We start from the raw sequence: 13,956 nt of genomic DNA, 5'->3' as shown, positions 1-13,956 counted from the left end.
ACACAACATAATTCAAATCTGCCAGTTCTCTGTACTGCTACTGCCACGGTGACAGCTGAACCCACATTTTCCATGGAGGATGCTGAGGAAAGGTGGGGATAAATCAGAGTGGGATACCCTGACAAAGGATCTCTGGCCTGTGGGTGGGGGGACAGTGGGGCAGCAGTGGGGTGCACATGGGCTGTCAGCCAAGGAGCTGCCATTTGTGCAGGTTTTGCTTATTTCTTCCTTCAAAAAAGCAAAACAAGTTGGAAGGTACCTAACCTTTCATTTAGCAAATCATCCCCGTGGGCCAAGTGCATGATTTGAGGATGCAGTAGCAACAGGTTTGCCCTCAGTGTGCTGAGGTGCTGGCTGGCTCTTGTCAGTGGAGCAATCCAGAACCCTGGGCATCCTCCTGCAAGGGCACCTGCCAGCTCAGGCCCAGCACAAACACTAGTGCATGGGTTAATATGCTAATTTTTTGCATTACACAGTCACTAGGGATAAGCAGAGCCAGGTCACCCCTAACTCTGGTCCTGCCTGCCCTGCCAGCAGCAGTCACAGTCACATTTTCCCTTTCAGCCCAGTAAAATCTGGATTATTTAAAACAAAGGGAAGAGCCACAGTGTTTTCCCACCCAGGTGCCTATTCTGCACAGCTCAGCACTGCTGGTGCAGCTGCTGACTCCCAACCTGTACAGGGATGGAAAGGCAAGACAAATGTCCCCCCCTGGGGGGGTTGAAATTTAAAAGATCCAGATTCCTCTTATCTGCAGCCACCTGGGCACATCAAGCAAAATTACCATTTTTTTGTTCAATATATGTGTATATACACACACACACACACACACACACACACCTATATATTATATATAACATATACATACATCTAGATAAATTAATAAGATGCCTACTTAATTTTTTTTAATAATTGCAGTTGCCAGACTCCTTAAAATCTGCAGCTCTTATTTTGAAGCTGAATTCTAAGCTAATACTTTAGTAACCAAAGTGAAATGCCCCCAAATGAATTTAGTTATTTATAATTAGTTATTATTTATATCTATTATTTATTTTATATTATTCGTTATATATAGTTATTGTTATTAAATATTTCATTAATATTTAATAAATATTTAGTTTATAAGTTAGGCTGTGGTTCTGCTAATAGGACATGAGTATTTTGGAGAAAGAGGTGTAGGATTGTTGGTGTTGAGTTGTCTCTATGTAAAGTATGTCCTTTAATAGCCTTTTCCAGAGGAAAAAAGGAAGGAATAGAAGAATTTAAATGTGATTATAAGTTGTTTGATCGACATTACTTGTAACTAATATCACCCAGCCTGCTGCTAAAGCACTTTTGTGGATTGCAGAGCCCCAAATCTTTGGAGAAGGAGGGGTGTGCAGATGTGGCCCGGGATGGGAGAAGGAAAAGCACCCTGAGCGGGGCTCGGCTGTACTGCGGCGCTTCCCTGGGAGGGAAATTCCTGCTCCTCACTGGGGCGGGCGCTGCCCCGGCGGCAGCACACGCGGCGCAGCGGAGAGCCGGGATCAGCGCGGCGGCGGGGCTGCCATGGCTGCTTCCAGCGCCGCCTGCCGCCTCCTGTGCCCCGGCCAGCGCTGGGACAGCCGCCAGCCAGGCCGGGACAGCCAGCGATGGGACAGTGCCACCAGCCAGCGCCGGGACAGTGCCACCAGCCAGCGCCGGGACAGCCGCCAGCCAGGCCGGGACAGCCAGCGCTGGGACAGCCAGCGCCGGGACAGTGTCACCAGCCAGCGCCGGGACAGTGTCACCAGCCAGCGCCGGGACAGTCACCAGCCAGCGCCGGGACAGTGTCACCAGCCAGGCCGGGACAGGGCCACCAGCCAGCGCCGGGACAGTCACCAGCCAGGCCGGGACAGTGTCACCAGCCAGGCCGGGACAGCCACCAGCCAGCGCCGGGACAGTCACCAGCCAGGCCGGGACAGTGCCACCAGCCAGGCCGGGACAGTGTCACCAGCCAGGCCGGGACAGCCACCAGCCAGCGCCGGGACAGTCACCAGCCAGGCCGGGACAGTGTCACCAGCCAGGCCGGGACAGGGCCACCAGCCAGGGCGGGACAGTCACCAGCCAGTCCTGCCCCCTGGCCAGCGCCGGGACAGTCACCAGCCGGCGCCGGGACAGTGTCACCAGCCGGCCCTGCCCCCTGGCCAGAGTTGGGACAGTGTCACCAAGCCGGCCCTGCCCCCTGGCCAAAGTCTGCCGAGATGCGGGGGGACAAGGACAAAACCTCGCTGGAGTGCCAGCTCAGCACTGCCAGGCACAGCAGCCGTTCCACTTGCGACTCCAAAAGTCCTGCACACGTGTGGCACAGGTCACCACCTGGTCGTGCACGGCAATTTTCAAGCTAAGCCACAGTAGATGGCAGGGGAAGAAACGAGGCTGTTGTCACCTCCCCTCTGTGCTGCCCTGAAAGGCGGGGTGAGCTCACTGCCCACCTGGCGCCGTGCCCGCTCTTCAGTCAACCCCAACCAGCACCAAGTCACTCGGAACAAGAACAGAGTGCGCTTTCAGTCCCTGAAAATGTCCCTCCTGGAGGTGAGTGCTGCAGCTGGTGCCAGACAGGAGCACCTCCACCCCTCACTCATCCCCCCGTCCCTGCCGCAGCCGGGGTTTGCTGAGCTCTGCTCCTGCCTTTGCAGCCCCACGCGTGGCTCTGCTCAGCCTCTCCTGCCACAGCGGGGGCGCTCCCACTCCGAGGGACACAGACAGGGAGGCTGAGGCTGTGCCTGTGCCTGTGCAGAGCTGAGCACCCGTCACATTCCGTCTTAGGTCTGCAAAGATGTGGAGAAGGTGCAGCCTCCAGCTTTCAGGATAGAAGGTCTGCCAATACTGCATTCCTTGGTACAGAGGTCAAGGCTCAGGCACCAGGCATGGCCACCACACAATGGTAAGGATGGAGTCAGAGATCTTCTGGTGGGGATCCACATCAGTCTCCTCTCTCAGAGCTACCCTTGAGGGGTTAAACCTGTGCAGCAGTTTAGAAAGGAGACAAAAGCACAGCTTGTTTCCCCGAAGCATCACTGTCAGTTAAACAGTAGATCAAGAATCAATCCTTTTTTCTCCACCCTTTATGACATAGCAATTGCTGTGCAAGTCTCTCATCTCATATGAATGCCTGGACACCACTAATTTTAATCAAAGGAGGGGAAAGACACTTTTTATTTCTCAGTAGTGCCATGAAGTCAAGGCAGAAGATGGAAACAATACCCTGGAAGGACTCTGAGCACCATCGGCCGTGGTTTGATGGGAAGAACTGAGAGCACCTCCTCCATGGAAACAGCACCTCCAAGGGGACAAGAGATTCCTCCCTGCATCCACTAAATGACATCCTGAGATACCTGTCACTGCATGAGGAACACAGCCTGGGAAGTATGGTCATCAAAGCTGGTAACCCCTGAGCATCTAAAACCACTGCCTGTGAAGGCTGTTACTTAACAAAGTGCAAGGGCAATGCACAACTAGGAGGCACACTGTGCTTGCCAAGGGCCAGCCAAGTGGGGAACTAAGACAATCAGCCACTGCTGCACCACTGCCAACATCCCAGCAGCACCGAGACCATCCAAGGCTGCAGCTGTTAGGGTCTCCTAGCATAAAATGCCTTTCCATTTTTCTCTTGCTTTCATCTCCCAGGCAGAAATAAAGACAATACAAATAAACTGCTCAGTTCAAGTACCATATGAAATGAAAACTAGAGTAGGGAAAGAAAAGAAGTTGTAAAAATCTGGGATAAGATAGAGTGGTAGATATGTGAGGAAAGAGTGCTGATCACCAGGCCTATGTTCTGCAGGAGGGAAAGAGAGACACACACATTGAAGCAGGGAACACAAGGACAGTTGGTATGGGCAACAGGTTAGGTCAACCTCACCACACATCTTCCCTCCTGCTTGCCTGGTGACAGCGAGGATTACAGGACAACAAAGTGCCATTCATTACTGCACAGACAAGGAAAAGCAAGCAGACACCCATGTTAAAAGCAGATCCTCCAGTTCTGCCCTTCCCATCCTGTTGGTCTTAGCAAGGCCACAGGACCTGGGAGGGTCTAAGCTCACTTTGTCTTCATGTAAAAACCAAACCTTGGGCCTTGTAACAAATCCCCAGTGCTTAGAAATCAGATGGTACAAGGTGTCTCTCCTATCTGCCCATGCTACTGAAGCAGATTATTCAGCCTTTATGTGCTTGGTTTTCTTACCAAAATGAATAGAACTACTTGCAGCAATTTCTTTTCATGTTAAAAGTCTTCTCAAACAAGAACTGTTCAACAAGCACAAAATACTGTGGCAAGTTCTGTACACATGAAGCCAATACCTGAGGGACAGCCAGTCCTCAATCTTGTGGATATGCCAGGTTTTCCATTTCAGCAAATAAGGACATCATTAACCTACATATGTGAACAGAGGACACCCTGTCTTAACAAGGGAACTCACCAGCAGCCAAAGACCCACTTCACACTGAAACAGAAAGAGCAGTTGTTACAGATCTGCTGGGAAGCAATGTGCTTATGACTTCAATTTCCCCTGAACTCAACTCCTCCCCCCTCCTTAGACCACAGCTGTGCATTATGAAATTGTCAAAGTACAAAAATTCCCCTCCTTCTGCTCTTCCTGACACTGGCACAGCCCAGCTCAGTGGAATCATGCTTTCATTTATGCTGCTTGTGTGAGACCAGAAGCACAGAAAAACTTAGCACACAAAGATGGGGAAAATGTTTCCTTTTGTAGCAAGCTGCAAGGTACTTGCCTTTAAAGACACACAGTATTGAAAACTAAATAGTCCTGTCAAATGACCACTGACAAGAACTAGGAAATGCAGTTTTGAGATTGCATAATCGGATTAAAAGTGAAGATTTAGGGTTTCTTTGAATTCACATAGCTGGAATTCCATGAGCACCATACTTGGAGGCCGAGTTCCACCACAGAAACCATAGCTGCCTTTCTTATGCTGAACTTAGGGTCTGCAAGGTTGAAGCAAATCTTTGAGCCAACAAGGATGGCAGGAAAACAGGCCACAGATATGAAGGAGCATACAGACACAAAGATGTTTGCTGTTCTGAGCCATTCTGACATGAACTGACCTACAGATCACGTGTCTAAAGGTCTTCCACACAAGCCAGTGGATGGTGACAGGGAAGTGCTTTCAGGCAGGTGGGATAATGTCCCAACCAAACTGCAAACTCTGCTCATCCTCCTGCTGCATGACAGGGTCTCTGTCAAAAGGGATTTGCTCTGACTCCTTTCTCTGGACAGGAGAGCAACCCTCACCCAGAGCAAATATGCCAGAGAAATTTCCAGAATCATCACTTCAAAATGACATGTATTTGGGTCATGGTTGGACTTAATGTTTTTTTCAACCTGTAAGATTCTCTGATTTTACTGTATCAAAATGTGTTCTAAAGCCAGAGGACACTCAGAAATATGACCAGCATCAGAAATGCTGCTTGAGTCAAGCAAGGATTTGGTAGGTGCACAGCAACAACTGAATTCCTTGTGTCTCACAGGTGAGTAATCAACTGCCCAGTTGATCCAAACAACTTGGACCTCGCTCAAACTCAAGTTCTATTCCTGTCAGTTGCAGGACCAGTGCTGATGAGAATCCCACTCCCCCAGCCCACAGCATATCCGACAGAGCTTCACAATGCCCAGGCTGCCCAGGTCCACGGGGCAGCTTCCCACATCCCCCACCCTCCTCAGCACCCAGCCTTGTCCAGCTCTGCAGTCCATCTCAGCCCACCTTGTGTGGGAACAGTGATCCAGCGAACTGGTGAGGCCTGCTGAAAGCTAAGTGAAAACCAAGCTCTTCAGCAAGTTTCAAGTCAATCTTTATTTTAAAAGAGAAAAACACCTGCAGGATGTGGGGTTTACATTCAGTCTCCTAGGTAACTTTAAATATTCGTGTGGCACGTTTCCATAGCCAAGTGTCTCCTACTGGCTGACACCACACGAGACACCAGCCTGTGCAGTCACTGCACAGCTGTGAACACAAGTCCTGAACTCAATGGAACACACTTTTCAGCTCCAATCCTCCTGTGCTGCCATGGGCTTTGCATGGTAACATTTCAGAAGAACTAAACATTGTCCTTTACAAGATGCAGATTTTGACTATCTGAAGTCTTCCAAATGAGTGGAATTTTAAAAGCAGTTCTCCTGTCTCTCCATTTGCATCAGCAAAATCACAAGCTGTTTTAAGGTTTCTGAGCATTTACTTTGTTCACTCATCTTTGTTGTATGCAATGACACTGTCATAGAACCCAACTACAACTGCTTTGGATCCAGCCAGCATGGGTGTTATCTGGGAAGAGGCTCAGGAGCACAGCTGATCTGGCCACAAAGCTGGCAGGATCAGTGCCGTTCTCTACGAAGAGGTTTTAACAAACTTTGTCTCCTCTTCAGAAAACTCTGCTGAAATCTGTCTTTGTGAAGTTGCTTTGCCTGAGTACATTTTCCCTGGGAAGTACTCCCCAGACTGAGTCACAGCTTTTAGCTTCTCTGTCTTCCGGTGATTGGTTTTCACAAATCTCAGCAGGTTAACAATGGCAGCTGGTGTGATTCCAGGGATGCGGCTGACCGCACCGATCTGCACATGGAGACAGGTACAAGTTAACCACCACCACACCTACACACTGGAGCTAGTGAGAAACGAGATCAAAACCTGTGGGTGTTCCTTTCCCTGATTCTTTCACCCCCTGCCCCTTGAGAAGAGAGAAGGGATTTCAGTGCTGCTCAGCCCTGCTGTGGCTGAGTTTCTCACCGTCTGGGGGCGGTTTGCGTCCAGCTTCTCCCGCACCTCTGCGGAGAGCGAGGCGTCAATGGCAAAGTAATCCAGATCATCAGGCAGCTCCAGCGCCTCATCGTGACGCACCTCTTCCATCTCCTGCTGCTGATTGACTACACACCACTCGTAAGCAGCTGTGAGTCAGGGGAACAAGAAAGGCAGATAGAGATGTGAAACAAGTCACTTGTTTCAGGAAGTCTAGAAAGCACAACGAGAAATTCCACTGAGCTGGTCGAAATTCCTAAGGAAATTTCCAGCCTCCTAGATTATAGAGCCTAATTCACATCACTGCTTAGGACGAAGTCATACTCTTTGATTTGTTACAGGAATATAGATACATCACAATGAAGGATGGTCTATTTGATGAGGCAGGAGGAGGAAAAAAACTCAGAGTGATCTTACCCACAGAGTGAAACACCAGTGCATAAAAAGGGCTGTGGCTTATGGCAAGAAGTTCACACTCTGATCACAGTGTTTCATTTCTCTAAGTAGCAAAAAGAAACACACTAGGACAACTGCTCCCCCCTTAATGAACAAATGTATACAGATCAGCACAAGAGGACCTAATCCTTGTACTCTACCTTCTATTTTCAATCTCTCTGCCAGCTCTCTCCATTGAGCAAGCTTGCCCAGGGTCTCCGGGACAGCCTTTGCCAGAATATCTATGTTGACATCTCGATACTGAAGGATGTCAAAGGCACTGTGGAGAACAAGAGTAAACATTTATGGTAAAAGGAGTCACACTTGTAAGGCATATTAACAGCTGTTCCAAGCTCAAAGTTAAAGTTCTTAGCTTAAGCCAGAACAACTGCAGAGCTAAGCTCAATTCTCCTCTCAGTACACAGAAGAGTTGCTAAACTCTTGAAGAGAGACTCTTCTCATAAATTTACAGCAAGACAAAAGGGACAAGGCAAAGGCACCAAGGGAAACCTTTCACACACACTCTGTCAGCCAGGTCTTAGTCACTGATTTAAAACAGAAAAGATGAGATGAAGTATGAGTAAGGGAAGTAAGGGCTTTTGTGTACAAGAACAGCTACCACCTGACACCAGTCTTAGATCAACCGCTGCTTTACGAAGCTTTAAGCAACGCTGCAACCCACTGCAAAACCATCCCCAGCTGGCGACTCCATGTAAGGACAGCAAGAACTGTCTGGGCCAGTGGAGCATTCCCTTGCTTTGAGAGCACATGTCAGCACCAGGAAACGTGGAACAGTAAAAACATCAATGTCATACTTATTCTATAGGCAAACATCAGATGTGTGTCCTCTGAAGGTGGTAAAGTTGGAATCTTGGAGTACTGATAGCTTCAGGAAGGACAGACAAATGCTGTGACACCACTAGCCAGAAGCAGGCACAGTCAAACCAGAAAGCTCCAGATGTAACCCTTACCTGACAGGTGACCTGCGACTGCTACTTATGGGAACCCCTGGTAGTAACTGGGACCATTTGGATATGCTGAACTGAAGCGATTTCAGTGTTGCAATCCCATCCTCTAATGCAGCTCTCATCTTAACTGCTTGTTCATATCGCTGCTGCGAGACACACCCAGCCTCCTCAAACCCTGCAGAGAGAGAGATGGCGTGTGAGACAAAGGTCTGGAGCCAGGCAGGGCTGGCCAGAGCCAGAGCTGGCAGAGCAGCACACCTCTGAGAGTGAGCCTGGCGTCGGCGTTGTCGGGCCGCAGGGACATGCGGAACTCCACGCGGCTGGTGAACATGCGGTAGGGCTCGCTGGTGCCCAGCGTGGTCAGGTCATCGATCAGCACCCCCACGTAGCCCTCGGTGCGACTCACCCTGAACGGGGGCTTGCCCTGAACCCGCAGGCAAGCGTTGATCCCAGCAATCACGCCCTGCACAGCCAAAACAAACCAAACAGCCATCTGCTCAGCAAGAACACCAGCACATCTGCACCCACAGGCTCACACGTCAAACCCTACCCAGGAAAATACAACAGTCTGTGCCAGTAATCCAGGCTGTTTCCTTCTTGTGACATTACGAGTGTCTGAAGGGCTTCTGAGCCCCTGCGGATGTGTCTGGAGACAATTCCCAAGTTTTCAATTATACCCACTGCACGGTCTCCATGCTGAAACACTTGACAGGACTTTCAAATACTAATGTTACTGCATCCTTAGTGACAGCAACTGCAAACACTTGTACAGACACAAGTAAAAATATTTTAGGCAAGTCTGGAATCAGGGTGAGCAACAAAAGTAAGAACATCTCATGAGCACAAGATGGGCCTAGCAAGACTATCACAAAGGGCAAGGTAATACCCCTTTCTGAGTGCTGAATATGCAACAGTCAGATGTGCCCACCTGAGCTGCAGCTTCTTCATAGCCTGTCGTGCCATTTATCTGGCCTGCAAAGAACAGGTGCTGAACAAGACGCGACTCGAGAGAAGCAGTCAGTTGTCGGGGGTCTAAAAAGTCATACTGCACCCCATAGCCTGTGACACACAACAAGACAGATGTTACAGGAGGGACTGTCAAGGCAATCAGTGGAGCAGAATAGCTTATCAATTCTATTTATGATTTCTGATCAAGCAAAGCAAAAATCACCGTATCCAGGAATTAGTTTTGCTTCATATTTCCTTTGCTTTGCTACTCTCTAAACAAAACCTGCTTTTCATCAACTAATAAATAAATACGACAAAGAGATTAAAAACTGCTCAGCCCTCTCACCTGGCTGTAACATCTTGGCTTTTTCCAGGCCTGGGACAGATTTGATCACCTGCTCCTGGAGCTCAGGTGGCAGTGTCATGGACATGCCTTGGGGGTAAATGACGTTGGACTCCAAGCCTTCAGGCTCCAGCCACACCTGATGTTCTCGGTCTGGGAAGCGCAGAACCTTTGATTCAAGAGATGGACAGTACCTGCAACAGTAAACAGCCATGAGAGCACCTGACATGGAGGAAAAGTTACTTTCCAGAAGCGAAGCAGGAGAGACCCACAGCTCCAGACTGCCAGCTTGTCCCCTTGAGAGCCCTGCATGATGGCACACACTCACCGTGGGCCCCTGGTCGTCTCCCTGACGTGGTTGTTCAGGTGGAGGTTATCAAGGATAATCTCCTGGGCCTTCAGGTTCGTGTGAGTCAGGTAACAGGACAGCTGATCTTCCGGCTGGAAGAGGCCAAAGCTCGGCCTAAGTTAATCTGGTCACAGCACTGTATCCTTACCAAATAACTCTGAGATCTCCAAGACCTTTCCCATGATGGCTGGCTCTCACTTCTGGGAGCAGGCAGCAGTGCTGTCATACCCACTGTACAGACCAAACATCAGTGATCTGACAGCTTGTGCAACATGCCCAAAACCAGATCGAGAACAGGATGGAACCTGGGAGTCTGGAATTCAAGTTCTATCCTATATGCCTTATTCCTAATTACAGGATGGATATTACCATTAAATCAACATGTTACATCACCGCATTCAAACTGACCACAGGGGAAAAAATGAGCTCTGGAGTTAGAAGAGTAAGTGCTGACCCTACAGCTAACAGCCAATTAATGGGTTTAGTGAAGAAAAAAAAATTCTCTTGGGGAGGAAAAGAATCAAAACCTCAAAACTCTGCAATTAACATGAAAAATCTGAAGTTTGGAAAAAGCCCCACCATGTAAAGTATTCCATGGATTTTCCTGAAAAAGAGTCAATAGACTCACACTCAAAATAGTGATCATGTAGCACCATAACTCTTTAAACTGCCAGTGAGTTATATACTAGTCATCCAAGAGTCTTGTGATTTTACATGGTTTTGATTTAGATCTGTGTTGGCTGAGTGTCAGTACAAAACCCTGAAAAATCATCTCACTGCACCTGCAGAGAACTCCATGGACTCATACCCCTTAGAGAACTTAATCAACAGCTGAAGATCAAAAGAATAAAGAATTGTTCAATGGTTGTTATATAACTCAAGATGAATTAGATACCATAGAGTAAGAAAGCTATCCTGAGAAAGTTAAAGAGTCAAAAGCCTATACACCCCAGAAAACTTGATTAATACACTGCAGGTGCAGTAAAGAAGCCACTTCAGAGGCCTGTACATTCCAGAAAACTTAATCAACAGTAACTGTCTAACCAGGATGGCAAATTTAATAAAGTATTGTTTAGCTTGATAAAACCTGGGTTACCCATTAAAAAAAGACAGATGAGATGCTTTAGTAGTACTAAAAGAAACAGAACTCCTCTACCATGATGCAATAAACTAGGCAGACTTCTGGGAACATATATGGAAAATCTTGGATGGTATCACATATATAAATGCCTGAAAATTGTTTTTTCTTTGAACACATTTATGGCAAATAAATTTCCGGTATGTTCTCAATTTTGACTCAAAATTGTTATTAGGAATGTTTGCCTAACAACTTTTTGCTGTTATATTTAAAACCCTTTGTTTCAAAACCTCTTCTGCACATACTGAGGACTTGAAGCTATACTACATTTGCCCCACCCTGATTATAAGAGGTTATTGCAATTTCTATATCCTCTGGTGCAAATTAACTCCTGATACTTAACTCTGTGCTGTTTAATTACATTAAAACATGTTAAAAAAAAAAAAAAGTTACATGTAAAAACAGCCAATTTTCCAAGATTTTCTTCAGAAAATTGAACCTCTTCTGCTTTTAAGTTACTGTTAAACTGCCACCTCTCAGCTCTGTGGATAAATTCATCCTTTCTTTTTCCTAGACAATACTATAAATGATGTCTAATTTCAACATTTTAACCTTATTCCAGAGCTAAGATAAGAAGCCAGACACTAAATCTCCACAAAACAGGTGTAATCCTGGAAGATTTTGTAGAATCAGCCATGTAACCAGCACATGAAGAATAATACTAGGTACCAGTATGACCTTCACACAACTCTGACTCTAGAAGTTCCCAAGTTCAGAAGTGAGAGTAAAAAGGTATTTGCATTCAAAAGAACACATGCATTGAGAGCCCCCCAAAACATAGCACCTCCAGTACAAATACATCCCAGCTGCCTTTCCCAGCCACCAATTCCCTGGTTGATAAGGAGCACAACGTTCCCAGAACCACTCCCCACTGTGTGCCTTTGATGGGTGCCCTCCCACCTTGATCCACACGGCCTCGCTGAGGAAGCTGAAGGGCACTGGAGGGTTGTCAGCTGCACGCTCCTCCAGACCGCTGAAGTCAATCGTGTCCTTGGCAAGCCGGGGCGGTGTCCCAGTCTTCAGCCTGCCCACAGCAAATCCCAGTTTCTCCAGAGTGTGAGCCAGCCCGACGGCTGGCTGGTCCCCCAGCCGCCCCGCCGGGTGTGTCTCCAGCCCGATGTGGATCACACCCCTCAGGAACGTGCCGGTGGTCAGGATAACACTCCCAGCACGCACTGTGCTCCCGTCCCCTGAAACAGCAAGTTTTCAGAGATGTACACATTTTAGTGTCAGCAAAGCCCCAGAAATCTGGTGCTTCTATCTAAAATCAGACTAACAGTTCACTGGGGGTTTATAAAATAATACCAGCATTTCCATTATAAAAGCATCAATAGTAATAACTACAATAAGCAGCATGTGGTTGTTTTTGTATATTTATTATTCTTAAGCAAGTTACCCCTAACAAAGAAAACCACTCCTGGGAAAAACCCATCTCCAGGCCCTTACTTCGGAAAGCTTGTTTATTAGAACAGCAAGAGGTAATGAAGTACAAGCCTCTTACTAATAGGACCCCACGGTCCTGTAACACTGAGGGCAGCACACATCATTTACCAAATAAATCTCAAACCACAGCATGGAATCCAGTATCACTAGACTGAAGAAAATTAACTTAGTTAACGTTCCAGTATACTACTAATCCAGGTATTTTTGATATTGTATTACACACATTAACCCAGTTTAGTTCGCTTTGCCTAAACCAGCTCTACTGGCTAATTCATCTTTTTCACTAATGGATTAGAGTTGTATAATTCATTTTTCTCATCAATCAGAAATATTTACCCCAAAGGCTGCTCTTAAGTGTGGAGTAACTAAAGGCACTTAATGAGTTTCTAGCACATACCCAGCACAACTCCCGTGACCTGGCATTTCCCAGGACGGCCTGGTTCTGGCTCTGTCAAGAGAAGATCCTCCACAGATGCCTCACGAACTGTCAACAGTGGTGTATTAAGGATTTCTTTCTGCCATGAAAGGAGTTACTGAAAAAATCTAGGAAGTTATGAGACATATGGGCAATCCCAAACCCTGCTGATTTCTGAAACATCTATTACCCACTTCCATTCTTACCAGGTCATTTGGCAGACACTCAGTTACGGTACTATCCTGATCTATCGGGTAGAAGTTTTCATTCACATAGTTTTAGCTCAAATAAACTATTTGGTCACGAAGCCTGACCTTATCTAAAACACTGGAGAATCTTTTAAACTGTGCTGAGCTCCAATAACTTATACTGCATCGAAGTACCAAACAGAAAGGTATCTAGGTTTGGTCGGTAAATAATGAAAAGCAAAACACAGCCCCTTCCTTCGCAACGCTCAGTCGCGTACCCCAGTCCCAGCGCCCGGCCCTCACCCTCACCCTCACCCTCACCTGCATGTTCTCCTTGTAGAGGCCGCGGTCGATCTGCGCGCGGAGGCCCCACACGGCCGGGCCCTTGCAGCGGTTCAGCACCTTGTAGTGAACGCCGGAGCGGTCGCACACGCGGCCGCACAGCCCGTCCAGGGCGTCCACCTCCCGCATGAGGTGCCCCTTCCCGATGCCGCCGAAGGACGGGTTGCAGGACATTTCGCCTGGGCAATGACACAGGGACACCCTCAGCACCTCGGCTCCCGCCACCTCCCGGCCCAGGGCCGCTCCCTGGCCCGCGGAGACCCGAGGCGCCGCGGCGGCTCTCCCCGCCCAGCCCGGGCGGTACCGATGGTGCCGATCCTGTGCGTGAGCAGCAGCGTGCGGGCCCCGCCGCGGGCGGCCGCCGCCGCCGCCTCCGTGCCCGCATGGCCCCCGCCGATCACCACCACCTCGTAGCGCGGCGCTGCCGCCGCCCCGACCTCGCCGCCCGCCCGGCGGTGCCCGGGGCGAGGCGCCGGGGGCAGCGGCAGGCGGCGGCAGCCGCTCCGCAGGAACATGGCGGCGGGCCGGCCCTCCCGGCAGCGGGAGCGAGAGGCGGGGCGGCGGCAGCGGCGGGCCCGGCGCCTCCCCGCGGCCGCCCGCGCTGCGTCAGCCGGGC

The 13,956-nt window shown here is 48.8% G+C and overlaps 1 protein-coding gene across 1 annotated transcript; it reads right to left on the bottom strand.

Moving 5' to 3' along the window:
• Positions 1-5,816: 5,816 nt before the first annotated feature.
• MTO1 (mitochondrial tRNA translation optimization 1) lies at positions 5,817-13,890 on the bottom strand. The gene is made up of 12 exons (XM_056488058.1): positions 13,645-13,890; positions 13,320-13,519; positions 12,793-12,910; positions 11,853-12,142; positions 9,794-9,906; positions 9,469-9,659; positions 9,103-9,233; positions 8,433-8,637; positions 8,178-8,349; positions 7,368-7,486; positions 6,763-6,920; positions 5,817-6,588 (listed from the first exon to the last, which is right to left on the bottom strand). Exons 1-12 carry the CDS (start codon positions 13,853-13,855, stop codon positions 6,367-6,369), a joined length of 2,130 nt encoding a protein of 709 aa, XP_056344033.1. The 5' UTR covers positions 13,856-13,890; the 3' UTR covers positions 5,817-6,366.
• Between the last annotated feature and the right edge of the window lie 66 nt (positions 13,891-13,956).

Source organism: Oenanthe melanoleuca, chromosome 3 (genome assembly GCF_029582105.1).
Source record: "Oenanthe melanoleuca isolate GR-GAL-2019-014 chromosome 3, OMel1.0, whole genome shotgun sequence".
NCBI classification, from domain to species: Eukaryota; Metazoa; Chordata; class Aves; order Passeriformes; family Muscicapidae; genus Oenanthe; species Oenanthe melanoleuca.
The sequence above is the reverse complement of the archived record's forward strand: the minus strand, read 5'-3'. Positions and strand labels throughout refer to the sequence as shown.